General features: G+C 36.3%; 1 protein-coding gene and 1 pseudogene across 1 annotated transcript; one reads left to right on the top strand and one right to left on the bottom strand.

Annotated features, from left to right (window-relative positions):
• Positions 1-441: 441 nt before the first annotated feature.
• LOC110660607 (histone-lysine N-methyltransferase ATX4-like) lies at positions 442-10,078 on the top strand (annotated as a pseudogene).
• Positions 10,079-12,977: 2,899 nt separating this feature from the next.
• LOC110635551 (uncharacterized) lies at positions 12,978-22,203 on the bottom strand. Its single transcript, XM_058132779.1, has 5 exons — positions 20,852-22,203; positions 17,176-17,983; positions 14,450-15,830; positions 14,273-14,356; positions 12,978-13,589 (listed from the first exon to the last, which is right to left on the bottom strand). Exons 1-5 carry the CDS (start codon positions 21,447-21,449, stop codon positions 13,020-13,022), a joined length of 3,441 nt encoding a protein of 1,146 aa, XP_057988762.1. The 5' UTR covers positions 21,450-22,203; the 3' UTR covers positions 12,978-13,019.
• Positions 22,204-22,590: the final 387 nt, after the last annotated feature.

The following is a 22,590-nucleotide window of genomic DNA, read 5'->3' as shown; positions in this document are numbered from 1 at the left end:
CCAAGCCCAACCCATTAATCCGTTACAACTAAAGATTGCAAATTTTCCAGTAGTTCAGTTCACTTGAGTCTTGTAATACCCTAAATACCCCTCCAGGAAAATGGTGGGAAAAATTCATTCGTCTCTACGATGCGAAACACCGACTCCACTCTCGCCCCCAAATGGTGTCACATTTCTGCTTTGGAATTTGCATGCTTGAAGAGCAAAATCAAGCAACGATTTTTAAAGAATAAATGAGTTCCAACATTCTTCGAATTTGAAATCATAATTTACTATTTATGTCTCCGTGCTGGAGCACCACCCCCAATACCCATTATTACTGGCTAAAATTCCTGTCCAATGCATGATGTATCCACCCGATTGCAGGAATCACAAGGCCAATTAATAACAGGATAAAATTTTATGTTAGGCGTGCCATTTCACACACACGTAACTATCACTCACTCACGCATAACACAACATAGATAGATAATGTCGACCCTCTCGCTTTCTCTCTCTAAAAGAGAGAAAATAAATATAATTCCAGGCGAAGGTTCAGAATTTCTGGTCACTATTTCTTTTTTGTTAGCAGCAAGCCGCATTGCAATTTGTTATTTTCGCTTTACTCTGTGAAGTGAAGCTGTTAGAGAGAGAAAGCGCTCTCCGTTGAATTAGATCTCTGTTCCTTACTTTGCTGGTTGCTAGACCTCTGCAATTTCCACATTTTTTCTGTTAAATTTTCTGTGTTTCGTTTTATGGGAATTCTCTCTCTCTGAGATTAGATAGTCTCTGCTACTTTTTTCTAATCTCTTTTCTCTCTCTTTGTTCTTTGGGCCCAACAAATCCTCTATGTTATATCCTTCTGATTTTTATGTGCTTCAAGATTGCCTTTTGCTACTAGGATTTACGGGTGCCTTAGGAATTCAGGATTTTTACGTGAAATTAAGTGGGATTCTTAAGATAAATTTGGATTACGAGTTGCTAAATTTTATTCATCAGGTGTTTTTTTTTTTAGCTTCACTTTTTCATTTTTCTTTTCCCTTCTCTTTCTGTCTCTCTACAATGATAATCAAGCGCAACTTGAAATCACAAATGCCGAGTCTTAAACACCGCAAGCTTGGCGACTCGGCAGGTCAAGACGACGATAGCGCAGCTTCGACTCGGAAGAAACGGAAACTAAACGGCTATTATCCTCCCAATCTTCTTGGTGAGGTGGCCACGCGCATAATTCCGGTTGGCCTTCGAGGGATTCTCGGCTCCTCCAACATGGATTCCGACAAGGGATTTGCTGCTTCTTGGTGCACTAAAGTGTCTTGCTCCCCTCCAGGTGAAGTGGAGTCGGAGCCTAAATCCAAAGCTCGAGATTCAACAAGAGTAAATAATCGGACAGTGGAGGTCTCACGTCCCCCACTTGTGCTGACAACAAGAGGGCGGGTTCAGGTACTTCCTTCACGGTTTAACGATTCAGTTATTGACAATTGGAGAAAAGAGAGTAAGATTAGCTTGCGTGATTATAGTTTTGATGGCGATATTCAAAGTGATAACCAAACGACAAGGAGGGATAAAGATAGAGATAAATTCAGTTTCCGAACACCAAAAACATGTTCTAGCAATGTGAAGAAACAGAGAACCGAGGAGAGAATTGGATATACGTCTCGTAAATATGCAACTTTGTGTGAGGAAGAAGATGGAGGACAATTGGGGTTTAAGAAGAACTTGAGTTCACGCAGTATGCTCACTTCACTACATGAGCAATTGATGGAAGATGAGAAGTGTGCAGTTGTAGACTTAAGCAGCTTGGAGAGGCCAGATAGGAAAGATGGGTTGTATGGACCGGAGGATTTCTATTCAGGTGATATCGTGTGGGCAAAGTCGGTGAAGGAGGACCCATTTTGGCCAGCCATCGTGATTGATCCAATGACGCAGGCGCCAGAGCTGGTTTTCAGGTCCTGCATACCTGATGCAGCTTGTGTCATGTTTTTTGGTAACTCTGGGCATGAAAATCAAACGGTATGATAATGATTACTTCCTGTAAAGTAAGCGTCATTGTATTTATGAGGGGTGTTTATAGTATTACTTTGGGAAGGATGTGACCATTAATTATGCTACTTTGATTGCTAATGACAGGATTATGCTTGGCTTAGACGGGGGATGATCTTTCCATTTACAGATTTTGTAGACTGGTGTGTTTCTTGTCATTATTTCTATTGTTATTGACTTGTTAGCTTAGGATTCATGTTTTGTTTAAGTGAGGTTTTTACTTCGTGTAGGTTCCAGGAGCAGTCTGAATTGATGGACCGTAAGCCTGGTGATTTCCAGATGGCAATTGAGGAAGCATTTCTGGTAGAACAGTGGTTTACTGAGAAGTTGATCCAGGATCTAAACTTGGAAGCGGGGAATGCAACTTATGATGAAACTGTTTTCAGATGGCTTCAAGAAGCTACTGGTTCCAACCAATACCAGGACTGTCACTCTCCAAGGCAGGCAAGTTTTCTTATTATTAACTTTCTTAATGGTTTCTTCCTTAAACAAGCCCACTCTGAAAATCCTTAGGCAACTTTCTGCTTCCCCTTATAGTAAAAATGGCCCCTGATATGTACACGATTTTGTTCCCTGTTTTCAAGAATACATGCATTGCAAGTTCAGTGAAGGGTCGAACTAGTGATAGGGAAGGAGTTAGTTTGGATGGAGTGTTACTGCCCCAAAGTAATCACTTTATCTTGGCTCAATCCTTCAAGTAGATGGGATGTTAGTCATAGGATAAAAAAGTGTCACAGGAGTTTTATGTGATCACAAGATTCGCAATAAGTTAAAAGAAAAATTTCACCGTACAGCCACACGATCGGTCATGTTATATGATAGTGAGTGTTGGACACTGAAAGAGTCGTATGTGTCTAAGATAAGAGTTGCGGAGATGAGAATGTTAAGGTGGATGAGTGGTCATACTAGACTAGATAAAATCCGTAATGAGAGTATTAGAGAAAAGGTAGGAGTGGTGCCAATTGAGGATAAGTTGAGAGAAGGGAGATTGAGGTGGTTTGGTCATGTGAAGCGTAAACATGCGGAGGCTCCAGTTAGACAAGTAGAGCACATAAGGTTAGAGGATAGAAAGAAAAGAAAGGGTAGACCTAAACTGACTTGGAGGAGAGTAGTATAACATGACTTAGAAGCATTACACATTTCTGAGGATTTAACTCAAAATCGTTTAGAATGGAGAAAGAGAATCCATATAGCCGACCCCAAATTCTTGGGATAAAAGCTTAGTTGAGTTGAGTTGAGTTGAGTTTTCAAGGAATTATACTGATAGACTTTATCAAGTTGGTAATAAAGAACTTAAAATTGCATGGACATCAAAGCAGGAATTCCTTTGTTTCGCTCTTCTTTTTTTGAACATGCCCTTGGCCCTAATATTTGTAACTTTGTTAATCCGTTGGTTGGGAAGCTGAATAGCATGAACAGTAAGATTCCAATTTTCAGATTCTTCTTTATGAGTTCATCAAATTTGGTTTATCTGATGTAGGATATGTCTGGAAACGATAAAAGCATGCGACCTTGTGAAGGTTGCGGCATCAACCTTCCTCTTAAATTGTCAAAGAAAATGAAGGCTTTGACTCCTGGAGGCCAATTCTTATGCAAAAAATGTGCTCGGGTTGGTACCACCTGTTATGTCTTGGGATTTTTACCTATGATAAGTTTTGTCTGCTATAATTAACAATTCCACATGTGTTGGTTATGTTCTAATTTTCACAAGTACATAATTTGTTACTGCAGTTAACAAAATCAAAACATTATTGTGGCATATGCAAGAAGATTTGGAATCATTCAGACAATGGGAGCTCGGTGAGTCAAAATACAAAGTACTCTAATTTGAGATTTTTTTGCTCTTGAATGTAATATACCTCTTGTTAATTATTTTTCTTGGATTTGCTATTAGGTGCGCTGTGATAGTTGTAAGGTTTGGGTCCATGCTAAGTGTGACAAAATTTCCAACAACAGTTTTAAGGTATGTCCATCACACTTAATAATGTCATATCATATCATCATTCCATCACATTAATGGAATTTAACTTATCATTCCATGACCAACCTTTTATGCTTGAAGGATCTGGGGGCCACTAATTATTACTGCCCTGCTTGCAAAGCAAAATTCAATTTTGAATTGTCTGATTCAGAGAAAGGGCAGCCATAATCGAAGTGATATTCTTTTAAAAATACAAAATTTGTCTTTCTTAATGAATTTATATATAATGACTTGAATGTTTTTATTGGTTGAACAGAAGTAATGGTCAACCAACACTGCCCAACAAAGTTTCTGTTTTCTGCTCAGGAGTAGAAGGAATATATTTCCCAAGCCTTCACCTGTAAGCAAAAATATAACTTCAAAGTGTTTAACTTTTCTTTTATTTCTACCTTTTATGTATGGGTTATTCCAATTTTTACTTATTTTATAAATTTAATAGCCAATTGCCTGTGGCAGGCTGCTTTAGTTTATGAACGTGAGAAATAATAGATTCGTAGTTTAACAATTGGCTTATCACATGAAAATATTTAATCTGCTAACAAGGAAGAAATGATTTAAATTCTGTTAATTTGAAATAGGACCTTGATATGAATTATTGTTTTATGATTTTCTTTCGCACATGTCTGTGCACAAAAAAGAGAGAATTTTTTTTCCATTGATTTATGCAGATGACCAACCCTCTACTTTTCTATTCAGTCTAGAGAGATTTTGATTTTTCCAAATAGTTATTGCCCTTCATTTTCTCTATCTGGGAAATCTTCTTTGCCTTGAAGGTCTGAGAAGTTTCATTTCAGTTCATTTATGTTTGTATTTTTCTTTTCAAGGGTTGTGTGTAAATGTGGGTCTTGTGGGCCAGAAAAGCAAGCACTTAGTGAATGGGAACGCCATACAGGTTCCAAAATTAAAAATTGGAGGGCCAGTATTAGGGTGAAAGGTTCCATGCTGCCACTAGAACAATGGGTTTGTGTGCACCATTCCTCTTTTTCTTTGGCTTGCCACTTATATATGAAGTTCATTTATCCAATATGTTCTCTTTCATTTATCCAATATGTTCTCTTGACTTTGCAGATGATGCAGTTACCAGAATATCATGCACGTGCTGTTTCTACCAGACCTCCAAAGCGACCTTCCATTAAAGATTGGAAGCAGAAGTTGCTAGCATTTTTGCGAGGTATATTTCTTTTTTGGGCATAGAATTTGCAATCTAACTATGCTATCCTCTGCAGCACTATCTGAATTTCTTACACTGTTGAATGATTTATTACCATCATTTTCAATGCAGAGAAATATGAACTTGTTTATGCAAAGTGGACAACAGAGCGTTGTGCTGTATCTAGATGGGTTGAGAATTGGGACTACAACAAAATTATTATCTGCAACAGGTATCGCAAGTATCACCCAAAGGATAAATTGTTAATATACTTGTTTAGTCTGAGCTTATATTGTATGGATCAGATACTATATTAACCCATACAGTCATTTGGTATGAAAGGCATTGAGGTCAGACATGTTAAGCAACAGAAAGAGTATTGACATTAAAAGCTACTAGGAGACCTCAGTTTAAAAAAAAAAAGAAATATGGAGTGACTGAAATGCTTTAATTATACATTTTAATAAGTTAGAATGTTATAAATACTGGTGTATTTGTTTATTTTCTCCTGTATATCCCTTTGGTGTGAGCCTTGAAGTAATGCCCTTGTAACAATTGTCTACTTTTAGTTATACTATGCACTGCAGTATGCTGAATGAAATCTGAGTAGTAGATCTCCCTTTCATCATTAAATGGAAAAGAATAAAAAATAACCACAGAGATGTGCTGCAATGCTGCTCATTCATCTTACATCCTTGCTCTCCTGATAAAGATTTTTTTTGTGTGTGTGCTGGAAATTTTATTAAATTGAATTGAATTGTATAGTATGATTGGTTTCTTTTAAATCTTCCAGGTGTCAGATAGCCGTTCATTAAGAATGCTATGGAGCAAGGAATGTTCAGGACTTTGCTTCATGGGTTTGCAAGGCATGTGAAACACCTGATGTTAAGCGGGAGTGTTGCCTTTGTCTGGTAAAAGGTTGGTTATTTTGTTTATTTACGTTAACTAACAATATGGGTATAAAGATAGAAAAATTCTAACTTCAAAGAGAATGTATGTTTATGGGTCATGTCAAAGAAACCCTATAAACCATGTTTACTTTTAGCCAACAAATATAGAATCTCCTTTTCTTAAATTTTGAGTTCAAGCCAATTATGAATTGATTATTTAACAATGAAATAGATATATGGTCTGAGCTTTCCTCTCCTTAATGAGTTTCTTTGCCTATTACCCACTAAATAGACTTTACTACTAAGCATGGATATTTTATCACATACATATAAATCTCTAGAGTTGGTTTTGATATTACTGTTACTTCTGATCACAAGTAATTTTTTGAGTTCTTGTTAGGTGGTGCTCTAAAGCCAACTGATGTTGAAACACTATGGGTTCATGTTACATGTGCTTGGTTTCAACCTGAAGTCTCCTTTGCAAGTGATGAAAAGATGGAACCCACTCTTGGGATCTTATGTATCCCTACGAATTCTTTTGCAAAGGTAGAATCTTCATTTTTGTTAGCACTTCATTATTCAGAGGTTCAAAAAATGTCCTGTCAGGATTGTTGGTATCAAAACATTAGTCAAATTGATCCATTAAAACATGTCCTGCATAAATTGAAGATGGTATTTCTGCAATCAATACTTTCGCCTTTTTTTTCTTTGTTTTGGTCTGAGCTCCTTTGTCTTTTTAGAGAAATGAAAAACATGTGAGATGCTTTATCTATTAGTTTTTACAATAGCCTACAGATGCTTTATAATGCATCGTGTCATCATCAGTCGTGAGTTGTCTCTCTTTCCCGATCTTGTCTTCAAATTTACTCTTACGGCTATACTCTTTGGCAATGGATGCAATCTCAAATGTGTTTTATTGGCACAAACTGCAGATTTGTGTCATATGTAAGCAAATTCATGGTTCGTGCACTCAATGTTGCAAGTGTTCCACTTATTACCATGCAATGTGTGCTTCAAGGGCAGGGTATCACATGGAGGTAAGTTACTTGATTGTTGTCTGTTTGCAAAACCTGTTGCTATTATTATTGTGCCTTAGACATGCAAAATAAACACGCTATTTGGTCATTTTGCTTTTATTATATGGACGAACCGGATGTAGGTTTTTCTTGCCAGTTTTCTTTTCTGTCTTACTTGCAGTTGCATTGCTTTGAGAAAAATGGGAGACAAACTACAAAAATGGTTTCATATTGTGCATATCACAGGTACAGAGTCCTCATTTGTGATCCTGAAGCTAATCACTATTCCCTTGATTCTTTTTTTTATAGAGCTTATATTTGTCTTAATGTCTGTAGTGTGACCTTCATATTTGTCAAGACACATTATATTTAATCTACATCCATATTCTGTGTCCTCACAGTTCTATTTCTGGTGCAGGGCTCCAAATCCAGATACAGTTTTGATTATTCGGACTCCACTAGTTGTGTTTTCTGCCAAAAGCCTTATTCAAAGTAAGAAGAGGGCTAGTACAAGGTTAATTTCATCCAACAGAGCAAAACTTGAAGAGTTGTCAACAGAAGAAACTACTAAGGTTGAGGCACTCTCTGCTGCAAGGTGTCGGGTCTTTAAAAGAGTGAACAACAATAAGAAGGTACCTGCATGAGAGTTTCACAGTTTGTACAAGGATGTAAGAATCTATTCCCTTTCTCCTGCCCCTGTACCCCAAACCCAATACATAGATTTTTTTTGTACATTAAATTGTAATGAGATATTTTCTAAGTTTTATTTGTCCAAATGAATAGATTGGACTACTCAACTCAACTCAACTAAACTTGAGTCATATATCTAGTTGTAATTTTCCTAGGAGAATGCATGCACCATGTTGTTTAACTGTTCTACTTAGTAATCCATATTATATAAGTTGATCTACATTCTTGAATTGCAAAAGGTGAACTAATATACCTATATATATGTGTGTTTTTCTAATGTTGCTTTGTCTAATGTTGCAAATCTGAAGATTGAACTTTGCGTCCAAATTTTTGGTTTGATAGAGAACAGAAGAGGAAGCCATTTCCCACCAATTGACTGGACCTTGTCATCATCCGTTAGGCGTAATACGAAGTTTGAATGCATTCAGAGTAAAGTTTCTGTTTTCTTCCCCTTTCATTATCATATAGGATTGTTTTTCATTCTTTCTTTTTTTCGGAAAGAGATGTCAATCTAGTACAATACGCTTGTTCTTGTTTGACAGGTAGTTGCGGAGCCTAAAAGTTTTTCTTCTTTTAGAGAAAGGCTTTACCACTTGCAGGCAAATCTCCATCCTTTTTTTTTTTTCATTAAACTATTACATTCTATATTATTCTTCTAAAAATTATTTTGTTTGCACGAACCCAGAGAACTGAAACTGATCGAGTTTGCTTTGGTAGATCAGGGATACATGGATGGGGCCTTTTTGCACGAAGAGGCATTCAAGAAGGAGAAATGGTATGTTATTTCAGTTAAAAATCTAAAAAAGGTCCTGCTTATAATTTTCATTTCTAATGTAAAAGTAATGTAGAATTGTGGTATGAACTGATGTAAGTGATAAAAAACACACAGCCATCATTCTTTCCAGCAAGACATCTTTGAAATGTTGATACATATGCAAAATAAATGCGAGATGTGCTTCTCAAATATGAAATGGTGTCTAGCAGCACTTTTACATTCATGCTGTAACTTATTTTGAGAGCCTGACCTATTTGAAAGCAATATTTTGCTTCATGAAATAACCTGTCCGTGATGGTGTGTCCATGTCTGAGTGTGTGATATTAACAAGCATGTGTTGTTGCAGGTCCTTGAATATCGCGGTGAACATGTGAGATGCAGCATTGCAGATCTTAGGGAGGCACACTACCGGTTAGAAGGCAAAGACTGCTATGTGAGTTGATCTTTCAACTTCAACTTGGCACTGCACATTGTAGGGAGGTACAATACCAGATGGATTGAGACCATAATGGTGTTAAAAATTATTGCAAGCATTTTTGTCAATTGAACTTGCTTTCCTCCTCCTTCCTCCCATATCATCAATCAAATTAAAATATTAATCTGTCTGCAGTTTTTGGTCATTTTCTTCCTTCTACCATTTTTTCTTTGGGGCTGAACTGTGATATGTTTTCTTCTGCAGCTTTTCAAGATAAGTGAAGAGATAGTGGTAGATGCCACTGACAAAGGAAACTTAGCACGCCTAATAAACCACTCAGTAAGTTGCTCTGAGAACTTTGAATTTTTTTTTTCTCCTTGTGGAGGGAGATGTTCTTTTTCCTGCATTCTGCTTCTACAGTCACCTCTGCATATCCTTTGCTTATCATTTCATGCTACACCAACATATCCAGATAAAAGTTTGAAATTATTACTTGATATCCTCAAATTCGAATGCTTGGGACCTTTTCCATTCCATATTGTCGCACTCTACAATTTGTGATTTAATTAGTTCAAGGTTATAATTTTTTTGTCTTCTTTATCTTTCAAGTATGGTGTCACGTATTTTCTTGTCACGGTATTATCGATTTATCCTTGATACAGTGTATGCCGAATTGCTATGCGAGGATCATGAGTGTGGGTGATGATGAAAGCCGAATTGTCCTTATCGCTAAGACAAATGTATCTGCTGATGATGAGCTGACGTATCTCCTCTCTCTCTCTCTCTCTCCCTCTCCAACTTTGGAGTTTTATGGTATTTTGCACACTCAAATTCGTTGTTGCTGCTTATTTCTGGCGGGTACAATTACTCGTTTGATCCTAATGAGCCATGAATTCAAAGTTCCTTGTTTATGTGAAGCTCCGAACTGCTGGAAATTCATGAATTAGGTTTTATACTCACAGCAGAGTCATTGTTTCTCCGCAAGAAGCACTAACCCAATCCCATGCCCACGGGATCTCAATCATACAAAAACCTTTTTTTGATAGTCTTTGAGCTTAGTGTTCTGGATCAGACATTTGTGTATATCAGTTGACTCACCTTCATTCGCCCATAATTAAAAGCTAACCCATTTTCATTGCTAATTGGAGCTTTTCTTCAGAAAGTCTTGCGTTGACTCCGACATTGAAATTGCTTGATCAATTGTTGCCCATGAAATTCAATATTACGAGGTGATTCGACTCTTAAATCACAATGAATGATAACCCTTAATAAACATGGGGAAAAAAATGAAAAAATAGAGAAAAAATACTATTCATATGCATAATTATCATAAGCCTACATGCTTATGCTCTCTCCTTAGTCTTCGCTTTCATAACAATTACTACCTTCCTTCCACTTGAACAATACAATAAATAAAGAGATAAAATAAAATTGAAATAAATAGGACTTAAGAAACTAATGAACCCATTTTAGTTTATTGGTTATTAATTAAGAGTAAATTATACAGACCACTTTGAGTATGTGCTTTTTACTTGTATAAATGTGGGGTTTACTTTGCACTTGCTCAATAATTTTGCCTTAAATGAGAAAAATCTCAACGAAATTGAAATTATTTCCATTGCAGTTTGTTAAAATGTTTGGATTGATTTTTACAGTGAACATGAATACTTTTAATCTCTAAGAACAAGTCAATGGTCTCAATTTATATGAATTTGCAATTTCAATAAACGCCTACAAAAAAATTGTCACTTTGTTACATAATTTGTGTCACTTTTTGTATAATTTCTTATATGAATTTTCGACTATTAGTTATTCTAATAATTATATGGTAGTGAGTGTTCGGCACTGAAAGAGTCGTATGCATCTAAGATAAAAGTTGCACAGATGAGAATGTTAAGGTGGATGAGTGGCCATACTAGACTAGATAAAATCCGTAATGAGAGTATTAGAGAAAGGGTAGGAGTGGTGCCAATTGAAGATAAGTTGAGAGAAGGGAGATATTGAGGTGGTTTGGTCATGTGAAGCATAAACATACGGAGGCTCAAGTTAGATAAGTAGAGCACATTAGGTTAGAGGATAGAAAGAAAAAAAGGGTAGACCTAAATTGACTTGGAGGAGAGTAGTACAACATGACATAGAAGCGTTACATATTTCTGAGGATTTAACCCAAAATCGATCAGAGTGGAGAAAGCGAATTCATATAGCCGACCCCAAATTTTTGGGATAAAGGCTTAGTTGAGTTGAGTTATTCTAATAATTGTTATCTATTTTAATAGTTGTCAACTATTTTATTAGCTGTTAGTCGTTAAATATTAGTCGTTAATGATTAGCTATTTATATAATTGTTAAAATAGAAGCGTTCGGTAAAAATAGCTATTAGATTATTTGTTAAATGTAAAAATAGTAATAAAATTTTGTTGACTTTAGTCAAAACACTCCCTTAATCTCTAAAAGCTAAGAGGAATAGTTTTTCATGAATCACTTTCTCAACTTCTAAAAACTAGTATAAATACTATATCACCGAATAATATAAATAAGAGTAGTGTTTTAACTTTGGTCAAAACGTTAAATGCTATTTTAAAAGCTGCTGCCAAACAGGGTCTAAATATAAATTTATCTGTATTTTCTCTATATATAGGCCTTCAACAATTAAAGATTTTTTTTTAAAAAAAAAAAACAAGAACAACCACTGCTAATGTTCATTCTCAGAATGAGGTGCTGATACACTGTCTACAAGTTGAGTGACGCAAGATCTTGGACCGCTGGAATGTTGACAATCAAATGCACTACTTGCTTCATTTGTCCATTGTCTACTCCTCCTCCAACGCGAAATAAAGCTGTCCTTCATCTCTGGAAGACCATATTTCCCTCCATTCTTCTTCTTAAGATCATTCCAGTCACATGATGTTGACAAGGATTGAGAGGGCGAGGAATCGCTGACAATTCAATAGACAAACCTCTACGCAATTGCTGGTGATTACTCTTGAATCCAGAATCGGTAATTACTCAGCTTTTCCATACCTAAGTAGTTATCCAACTTCCCAGCTAGTTCGTGTAAATTTCTTTCTTTTATTAATTCTACTCTTCATTTTATGTTCCAATTTATCAAAGGAGAAATCCAAAATAAAACTGATTAAAAATGGAAATAAGAAACTCCTAGAGAATCGGGATTTCCTGGAAAGAGTTTTAATCTGTTTTAGATAAAAAGTTTAAAATTGACCTATTTAAACATTAATCAAAAGTTTAACCCCTCAAATACATTAACAACATTAGAAAAAAGAAAGTTTTTTCACCTCTCATCTTTCCTCTCTGGAAGAGAATGAGTATTTTTTTTTTTCTATTTTCTTTCTTAGCCTAACATGGTACAGAAAATTAAAAGTCGGCGAACCACATCAGGATTCATTATTTAATATTTATGTGATTGCCTCACATTCTTTAAATTTTTACACACAAATAACTAAATTTTCACATTTATTTTAATTATACCGTAATCACACATTCCAACTAAACTAAATTCATCACCTAAGAGCTGTTGTACCGAATTAGAGATTATGCTACAAGCCTAGATGACATTAACCAGAGTAATTCCCCTTCATTATTTTTTTTTCAAATAAATGATACAGAATTGAAAGTTTATGGCCACATCAGACTTCCTACTTTCAATTTCACCAGAAATAGATTTCATGACAAAACTAAAAATAAATAAATAAAATTATAAATATCTTTTAAAAAATTAAAAATGTGATTAAAAAAGAACGCTCTGACGTAACATTCATCTGCAATTAGGCTTAAAAAAGGAAAGATTAAGAGACTTGCGTGAAACATACCCGATCCCTCCCGAGGACGGATATCAACATGGGACAACCAAGCTGAAAATGCACACTGCAGTTAGCTGAAGAAAGAACAGAAAGCATATAAAACGCAGATAATTTGATAGGACCCGAAGAACCCTATTCCAGGGGGGGGAAACCAACGAGCAGATTTCCATTTTATTTACTTGCAAAAAAAAGGGCAACAAAAATGGGAACAGTAAAAAATAACTAAACCAAAAACGCATTAAAGAACATGTATATAGGAATTGTCTCAATGTGTACTTTCAAGAGAATGATGTATCCGACTTAAAATTACCGACTCGGACTCATTTGACCTAGGCATCAAAGCCCCAAATGCCTTGGGGGAACCATCCGAAAAAATTACAGGACCACATATAGCATCACCAACCCCCTGCCCTTCTTCAGCACAATCGAAAGTATTATTACAACCTTCCATCTGTTTATCTTCTGAATTCACTATCTCATTTGACTTCCCATCTACCTTATCACCATTGAAAATCATCGTGGGCTTTTCTGGGATATCATGACTAGCAGCTTGACTGGCCAATGCAAACTTCAGGTTAGAGGTATGAGCATGAACATCCACCTCAAGGCTACAAGCCACTTCTGAATTCTCTTCCTCAGTAGCAATTGAAGCATGAACTTCCACTTTCTCCTCATCCACATTCAACATCTGCGCATCAGACATTTCTGCATTGTGATCTAAAATCGCCTCTCCTGCTATCACATCATTAACAGGCACTCTAACATCTATTGTTCCACTGTTGGCCCTTGGCAAGCTCCAACCTACTCTCTGCCTCTTGTAAATGTCCATTGCTCTCTGCAGGTAAGATATCAAATCATCCCTTAAAGTTAATTGAGAAAAGCAATCCAAACAACTAAAATCTGTCTGTGCATTTGAATCCATACAACGTTGAAAAGAACACCCCAAATGCATAAAATAAACATCAAACCATATCCTAGAAGAGCCAACCAAGAAATGGGCATTTACAATCCATGATTTATTCTAGTCCTAAAATCACCTTATCCATCAATAAAGCACCTTGAATTCACATAGGAGAACAAGGTTGAAAAGAACACCCCAAATGCATAAAAAAAACATCAAACCATATCCCAGAAGAGCCAACCAAGAAATGGGCATGATTTGTTCTAGTCCTAAAATCACCTTATCCATCAACAAAGCACCTTGATTTCACATAGAAGAACAAGATGCTAAGCAGCCAAAATACATTTCAGTGAATTAGTTTCTACATATGTTCATATTTATACAGAGTAAAGCTAGATATACACAACCTACCACTGGAAAAGCAAGAGAAAAGAAAGTTGTATACACATGCCTATATCAACCTTCTGTTTTCAATTTAAGAGCAACATTCTAGTCATTTTCTTTAAGCAAAAACTGTTGCATAAAAAACTTTCATTCATATCCAGCATTGCAAAATGACTCCAAATGCATAGATTCCCTTTAAAAGCATAATATACCATATGATCCATGATGATTACCTGAAAAACAGTATCACTTGTAGCAGGAAAATGTAAGGAGCTCAACAAGGTATCAGAACTTTTTGGTACTGCTCTTGCACCATCCTGTGACATTATGAATAATTTAAAAGAATTATAAAACAGGCAAGGAAGACAGTCCAACCAAACTAGAGAGAGTAATAGTTTGAGATTTTATACCTTCAAATTTACAAGGAAGGCAGTGTCTTCATCAGAAGTAGCACTCTGTTCTATATTAAATAAATTCATATACTGATTGTGCAGCTCTGGATCAGTAAGTTCAGTTGAAATGTCCAGCTTGGAAAGATAAGCACAGTAAAAATGAGCAACATTATCATCACTTGACAATTTAGGATGATCTGGTTTCTGCTCATAGGTAGTTTCAGGTGAAGATTTAGAAGATTCTTTTGTGGATGGAGCGACAGCTATCTTTGTTTCAACAATTTTTCCCTGAACATGATAACTACTTTCATTTTGTGACTTTTGACCTTCCTGGCCAGCTAGAACATCTTCCATAGGGGCCTGCACCGGAAAATCCACTTTCAGGGATGTTGATGGCAAATCCATATTCATATCACCATTTTGCACTTTCCAAATGTCTGCACTGTTTTCCCACCCTCGACCATTCATTGGATGTCTGCTCTGGTCCCATTCTGGTCCCCCATACATGTGTGATTCATCCCTAAATACACCATTACTTCCATCCCATCCATGCATGTGAGAAGGCCCTGACCCTTCCATCATGTTCTGCCATCCAAGGGGGCGCAGATGACTGGAAAACCTCTCAGCGTCAGGAATATGATAAGGAATCCCAGAGTGGCTGATGTCCATTGAGGGTCTAACTCCAAACACAGGAGGAGATGGAAACTGTGGCATCATGGCTTGAAAACCTCCATGAGGTGGCCCATGTTGGAAAGGAATGTAGCCATTTGGCACAGATGAAGACCAGTTTGGAGCACCCCTCCAAGCATTCCCTTGCCCTCTTCCCATATTGGGATCAGCACTCCTCTTGTAGCGGGCACCACTTTTAATTCTACCATCTTCGTCCAGTGAACCAAGAAAAGAAGGGCTGCCAACTCCACCTCGGAAAGCAGATGGAGGAATCAAAGCAGAGTTGCTTTGACTATGTCTATTGTAAAAGGATGAATCAACTGAAGTTGACTCATCAGCTAGAGACTTCTCCGAAGGTAAATCCCGATTTGACCTGTCATCAGCATAAGGCAAATCTCTTGCACCCATGGAAACACTACTCCTCCTCCCTGATTCTTCGATGTCAACACTCCGTCTAACACCAGACCTATTCATGGATCTACACTCCACACTTGATGACGTAGGAGATCTATCCACCAGGCCCATGGGTGAAGCTTTAGATCTTGAAGATCTGTCCAAAGACAATTCCCCAATGTGGCCATCATCCACTTTGGTAGGCTTCTCAGCAGATCTGTATTTGGAAGCTCTATCTGATGCCCCTGGCAAATTATTAGCCTCTCTTGAAGAGATTGATTTAGACCTCTGTTCTACCACAGCATCCCTGTGCTTTAGTTCTTCCGGTTTAAATTGCCTGCAACAGAAAATAATAAATAAACCAACATCTTCATCATCCAGTTCTAACCAAAAACATAAGTAGTTCTAAAAAATTAAATTACAACTCAACCATGGAAAAGGAATCTCCACAATAAATATTAAAAAGCAAAATCCATGCTCATATATCAGACCACCACAGTATAATTCCATACTTGCTAAACTTTCCATAAAATAATTTTAAAATGAATCCACCAAATTTTGAACTTTCAGTTCCCATCCTGCTCCCCATGGGAGGCCGAGATAAAAGGGATTCACAGTTTACCATGTAACGTTACAAATTCAGAATAATCTATAACACAAAAATTAATTGTGTTTATCCTGACAAATATACAAAAGAAAACATGTGGATAATGTTTGAAACTGAAAGACAAGCTTTTTCAAACACTCGAGTATACAAGTATGTAAAATGATCTACATAAAGGTGACCACTAACCAACTGATGTAGAACAACAAGAACATAAAAGATAGAGAAACAAAATCTCAAGAAGGAAGCGAAACAAATTCTCAAATTTTATTAATTGTCAACAATAATAGCATAATAAACTCTCTCTAAAAAAAATACCTAGAAATAGGTATTTATAGTTTATCAACTAATCCTATTAGTAACTAATCAGGGACACTAAACCAAAACAAATTAGGAATACTAAACAAACTCAAACTAGGAAAATAGTGAACTTAATATTCCTAAATAATAATAATAATAGAATTCCAAAATAATAGGACTCTAAATTTCATAATTTTACAATGAAAAATTAAATCAATAAATTCTTAAATTGAATATTCCTTGACTGCATCACCCCCTCTGTAATCCCTCTAATGATAAAAATATAAATATACTAGATGAATGCAACATACAATAATAAGTAATAACAATGAGAAGCACACTATATAAATGAAAGAAAATAGCTTTGCTTGTAAAATGTAATGTTGTTGTAAGGACCAACATGCATACAGTATGTGTGTGTGTGTGTGTGTGTGTGTGTGTGAGAGAGAGAGAGAGAGAGAGAGAGAGGCGGGGGAAATTGCAACGACTAACTTCAATATGCATTAGAAGATAATTGTCCTACATTATATTGCTAATCACATGCCGGAGTTTATCAAAACCAACAAAACGTTTTCATATAGCAAAGAAGCTATCCAACTTTGCCAACAAGGCAACAACTGATAATCAGATGTGAATCCTGCATTCACAAGTCAAAATATATATTTCAAGATGTCCCACATGGCTGGGAGGAAGGAATATTTCACAAGGAAATTACCCATCCCAATACAACAAATCAATAGTGTTTTTGATTCCTTTAATAATTTGAAAATACAGATACCTGTACTCATCTGCAGCTCCATGAGAACTTGTGTTGGGGGAAGCCCTCTTCCTATTGCTGCTGGTATTATTGTCTGGGTGAGCTTGACGTGATTGAGACCTTCCTCTGTCAGCATCAGACTCAACTCTACTGCTGCTTGAAGATTTCTTTTCCATGTCAAGATAAAGTGTTTTGACACCTCTAGATTTAGCGTCATTATAATCTTCATGATCATCAGGAGATATCTTCCTTCCCCTGCTATCTTTGTATCTAATAGCACTTCGATCATCATAGTCAAGATGTCGGTCACGGTCACGCTCGTGGTCCCGTTCTCGTTCACGGTCTCTATCCCGATCCCAATCACGATCACGGTCATGATCACGATCCCGATCTCTATCCCGGTCCCGGTCCCAATCACGATGATGACTTTCACCATCAACATCTTGATCATGGTCCCAGCCAAGATCAAAATCACGATCATGATCATGCTCTCGATCACCATCTTGAAGCTTATATTTCTTCGGTTTAATATCTATGGTATCTTTATCATCCCTCAAGTTTTTATCATCAGACCTGCTGTTAATGTGATCTTTTAGAGCACGCTCGTCTCTATACTTGTCTTCACGGTACTTGTCTCTATATCTCTCGTCCTTATGCTTCTCATCCTTTGGCCTACCATCCTCCCTCGAGGAAAATCGTCTATCATTGATGTCTTCAATATCATCCTGATGCTTATCCCCATCACCAGAACCATCTTGTTTTCTCCTAATTCGTTTATCAGGAAGGCTTTCCAATTCATTACTTTGCAATAGATCACGTGCCTTCAACTCTGTACCAACAAAAGCAAAGTTTTAAATGGAGATTCAGCAGCAAAAGATAAGAACATATATATACTTACCAATTTCATTAAACAGGATTTTCATATCTCAACTACAAGAAGCATTTCAACCAGTAAAGGTGAGGAAATTGAAGGCAGACTCGTATGTAAAAGGGCAAGAGGAACTAGGAAATAATAAATAACCACTTCCTACTATTGGTGCATGTCACTTAAATCACACAATTGTTAAACAAAAATTGTAATAGAACTTAGATCCTATGCTTTCTATATCTCTAATTAAAAGCACTCCAAAAATACATGCAGACCCATCCAAGCATGCCAACCCAATTTATTTGATCAATTATGATGGGTTGGAAATTTACATGCAAAAAGACCCAAAAGAACAAAACCAAAATCGAACAACAAGACTCTGCCAACTCCATCCTCTTTTAAGAGCTAGGACAACCTCCAAGCTATCTAGTAAAGAATTATAGCTTCAAAAAGATACAAAAGTGAAAAGATCACATTGTTATATCTGAAAAATATCATAAAAAATTTAGCAAAAACAGAAGTTGATGCAAAATCACATTTTTTAGGCCTCTAAATATATATAATTCAAATATACTAAGAGCATTTCTCCTATCTGTTCTATTAATGCAAAAACAAGAAAGCCCCGGCCCCCTGCTAACAATTCATAACACATCAATATCCATTCTTGAATAGCATCTCTTAGCAACAAAACATTTTATGAATTCTTTCAAAAACTACTGAATCATGACATGCTTTGATAAGCCCAATATTATAGGGCACATCTATGCAAATACATAAATCCTTTGAGACATTTTGATCAGGTTTTCCCAACATCTACGCAACTTAAGAAAGTAATCATATATAGAGAAGAGAAAAGGACAGTCCAACCACTTAGAAATAAAATAAAATAAAATAAAAGGAGTGATATTATAACAAACCCAAGGGGTAATCCAGTTACAAATGAAAGAGTAAAGCGCATTATCTTCATTCCACTTCCAATTAGATGTGTTACGCTAGTGACATTTGCCAATCCTGTTAGGAATCAATTGAAGAAGAAATGAAAAGATATTTCAATTTCAGAGAAGCGCAGCAGCATCGGCAGAGGAGAACCGAATGCCACTTCTGAGACTCAAACCTCTCTTTGCTTTGATGAAGAAATCTATCCAGAAGGATGACTAGGACTAGCCTTTCTTGGGGCTTTGTTTCTAGGATTGGAATACAACTCAAACCAACTGAGCGGCTCAGGATAGAAAGTGTAGAAGGAAGGCTAAAAATACAATTGGATAAGCAGTGAAAAACTCATCAAGATTTAAGGATAACTCTAATATATGATTAGCAACTGGAACAGCAACCTCAGACTGTCTAAGGAGTTCGTTTTCGACCTTTACACCATTTAACACAAGGCTGGAAGCTATAATTACACAATATCTGAGGTAAGCATACCATAGCACGATAATGATCATCCCAGATTTTTGAAAAAGCAATAGAACCAAACACCACAATTGAAGACAAAAAAAGGGGGGATTTGCCTGTACATAGAAATAACTCATAGCATCATCTATAAGGAAAACAAAATAAAAAAAAAAAAAGAATAAGAAAAAAAAGGGAAGGTTGATTATGCAAACTCAATTTATGTAACACCTCTGACCTCTTGCAGCATTCCACAACTCACAAAAATATTCATATATCTTCAAGAGAGAAACTTAACGGCTCAAAACTTCCATAAGCAATGAAATATGTGATGTTTGGAGCTCCCACATCAAGTGCACCAATGAGATAAACCATATCAGGAAATATCTAATAAACAGGTAACTGTTCTGACATGACACTTATTTGTTAGTTTTCCCAAATACTCCAAAAGTCCAAATAAAGTTGTGATTGCATTTCAAGCATACAAATAGCATCCCTCCATCTCAGGAATTTCAAACAACAAATATTCGCCTGAAGCAGTCAAGTAACTAATTCCGACAAAACATTAACTAATTTATAGGAATGGATGACCTCAAAACAGAAGACAGACTATCTATGCATCATACATGGAAATAATTGTTTTTCTTCTGCAACTCAACACCGTGTGTATTTGTAAAATTTTACTCCACTAAAAAAATTAAAATTAGAAAAAGATTTTATGGGTACTAATTGCAGAAAATTGTGCAAAATAATGAGTTTTCCTTAAAATATAAATTACATTTCCCTTATCACATTAACAATCAACTTTTCATTTCACTCATAAAACTTACATTTATTTGTTATTTTGAAGTAGCACAAAAACCTCTGTTCCTAATGTCTTGTGGAGAATTATGGCTTTTATTATTTATTTTTAAACTTGAAAACCATCGTGATCTAATGCATGATGCTGCAACCACATACAGCTTTATTTAACTAGCATCTTTGTCCAACTAAATTCTCTTTCCCTATAGCACTCTCTCAATGAATATAACAAACTTCAAGAGAAACCAAACAAACTCAATTTGGGTTAATGCTCTTTCAGATTAGATAAAGCTCTCCTCTCTCTCTCTCTCTCTCAACCCTCATCTATGGGACAGTACTGAAACAGGTAACCAATGCATAAGAAACAATAAACCTAAATGTACAGAATATATCAAACAAATGGAGAAACATAATTTCCATCTTCCAAAAGAAAATAAGCCATATGAGGGTGGAGGGGATAATATTACAAATTTACTACCACAATTATGATATGCCACACTACAACATCCAATCTTATAAGCAGTCAAAACAATACTCACTAAACACATACAAAACCACAGTAATTCACATAGATGTGCAGGCACATGTACATTAATTGTAAACCATGTAAGCAACCAACAAATCAATCAGTTACCTTACCAGTTTTTTCAGATACTTGCTTCACTGCTCGCAGGTCTTCGCCATCAACCAATTTATCACTCTTCCCTTCCTTACCCCTCCTATCTCTCTCCTTTTCCCTTTCCCTCTCTCTATCCCTGTCCCTCTCAGTTCCACCCTCTCTCCCCTCCTTTCGACTACTCGATTCCCTATGCTTTCCGTCACTCTTTCCACTACTCTTTTTAACCACTTCCTCACTCTCACCATATGCTCCAGCACTCTCATCTCTCCTCTTACTCCTGGATTCACCCGACTTCTCCTTCAACTTCTTCGTCACCTCCCCTTTATCATCGTCTCCGCCATTCCACCTATCATTCACACCGTCCTCAGCTCTCTCTTTAAACCGCTTTGATGACGAATATTCCTCTAAGTACTCCCCGTTTCCAGAGCCAAATGAGTCTTTATTGTCCCTGGAATCAAGCTTTCGCTTCTCACCAGAGCCAGAGTCCTTAGAAACCCTAACAGTACTCTCCTCTTTGCTCTTTCTGTCCTTGGAGCATGAGTCCTTCTCAGAATCTGAGTAATCCCTTGCATCTCTCGAACTATGTTTGCTCGATTTGTGGCGTGAACTTCGCGGCATCACTGACAAATACTCAAAACCCTAATTGCGAATCTCAAGAGTGTATTAAACACTCGAATCGATATTGAAAACCCTAATCCCAACCACCAAGCAAAAGCGGGAACTAAAATTATAAATCAAAACGCTACTTAAAAAATCTGAATACCAAGAAGGTAGCCCAATCTGATACTTAACCCTGATTGGTAATTTTGGACAAGTAACTCGGTACTCGATGAACTCTAACTAGAATGAATGTGCGATGGTTATGAGGGTGAAGAGCAAGAGCAGTAGAAACCCTAGCCGGACGGATAGTATCGCCAGAGAGAAGATATCAACGATAAGAGGGAATGAGGTTCAAATGCTAAGATCGAAATCGAGTAAAATTACGAGAGACCAACAAAAGAAATAGATGAACACGATGGGGGATAAATGTGGAAAGAGAATGAAGCGGCGTTGAGGAAAAAGCAACAGGTGTGTGTTATGTTGGAGGCTCTTTTTCGGTTTTTGATTTTGTTTTTGTTTTTGTTTTTGTTTATCGGTGGTATATTAGACTCGTAGACGACTTGGATAAATTTGTGCCGGTGAGACGAGATTGTCCTCCTCAATTCCACTTTATTGCGATCTTATCCTTTGGGTTGCCCCGGTTTACAATAAGAAACCAATCGTTGTTCATTGATTGGTGTACGTTGCTCCCTCCAATAAGAGCGTGACACGTTTGGCATGTTCAGGTGTTTCAAATAGCAGAAAAGGTAAGTGTGTTGGCCAATGAGAATCGATTCTGAGAGAGACTTTGATCTGATTAGTCCAAAAGTATTTTACGCAACACATTGTTACTTCCCAGCCTCGGAGCAAGACTTTATATTGCATGATAAAAGGAATAATTTCTTCTTTTTTTTTTCCATTTTATACGGCAGTTATTTTCATAATTACTTAAATAATTAATTCAGTTTATAATAATAGAGATTATTTTTTATTAATCATAATTTTATGTTTAAAAAAATAATTATTTTACGGTTTTAACATTTAAATTTTTATATTTTGAAAAATTAGATTAAAACGTTTTTAAATTTAGTTTTTTCACACTTTTGTCTTTTTATTTAATTTTTTTAATTTAATCATTAATCAGTAAATTTAAAAGTGAAAAAGAGATATTAAAGTAGTA

This window comes from Hevea brasiliensis, chromosome 13 (genome assembly GCF_030052815.1).
Source record: "Hevea brasiliensis isolate MT/VB/25A 57/8 chromosome 13, ASM3005281v1, whole genome shotgun sequence".
Classification (NCBI taxonomy): domain Eukaryota; kingdom Viridiplantae; phylum Streptophyta; class Magnoliopsida; order Malpighiales; family Euphorbiaceae; genus Hevea; species Hevea brasiliensis.
This window is presented reverse-complemented; position numbering and strand designations above follow the sequence as displayed.

What these genes read in the sequence shown, in the direction of transcription:
- LOC110635551 (XM_058132779.1), bottom strand. Translation starts at nt 21,449, where the DNA reads ATGCCGCGAAGTTCACGCCACAAATCGAGCAAACATAGTTCGAGAGAT. An exon ending in GGAGCTGCAGATGAGTACAG is followed by an intron (nt 15,831 to 17,175) that starts GTATCTGTATTT and finishes TTTCTGTTGCAG; the next exon opens with GCAATTTAAACCGGAAGAAC. An exon ending in CCTTCCTTGTAAATTTGAAG is followed by an intron (nt 14,357 to 14,449) that starts GTATAAAATCTC and finishes ATAATGTCACAG; the next exon opens with GATGGTGCAAGAGCAGTACC.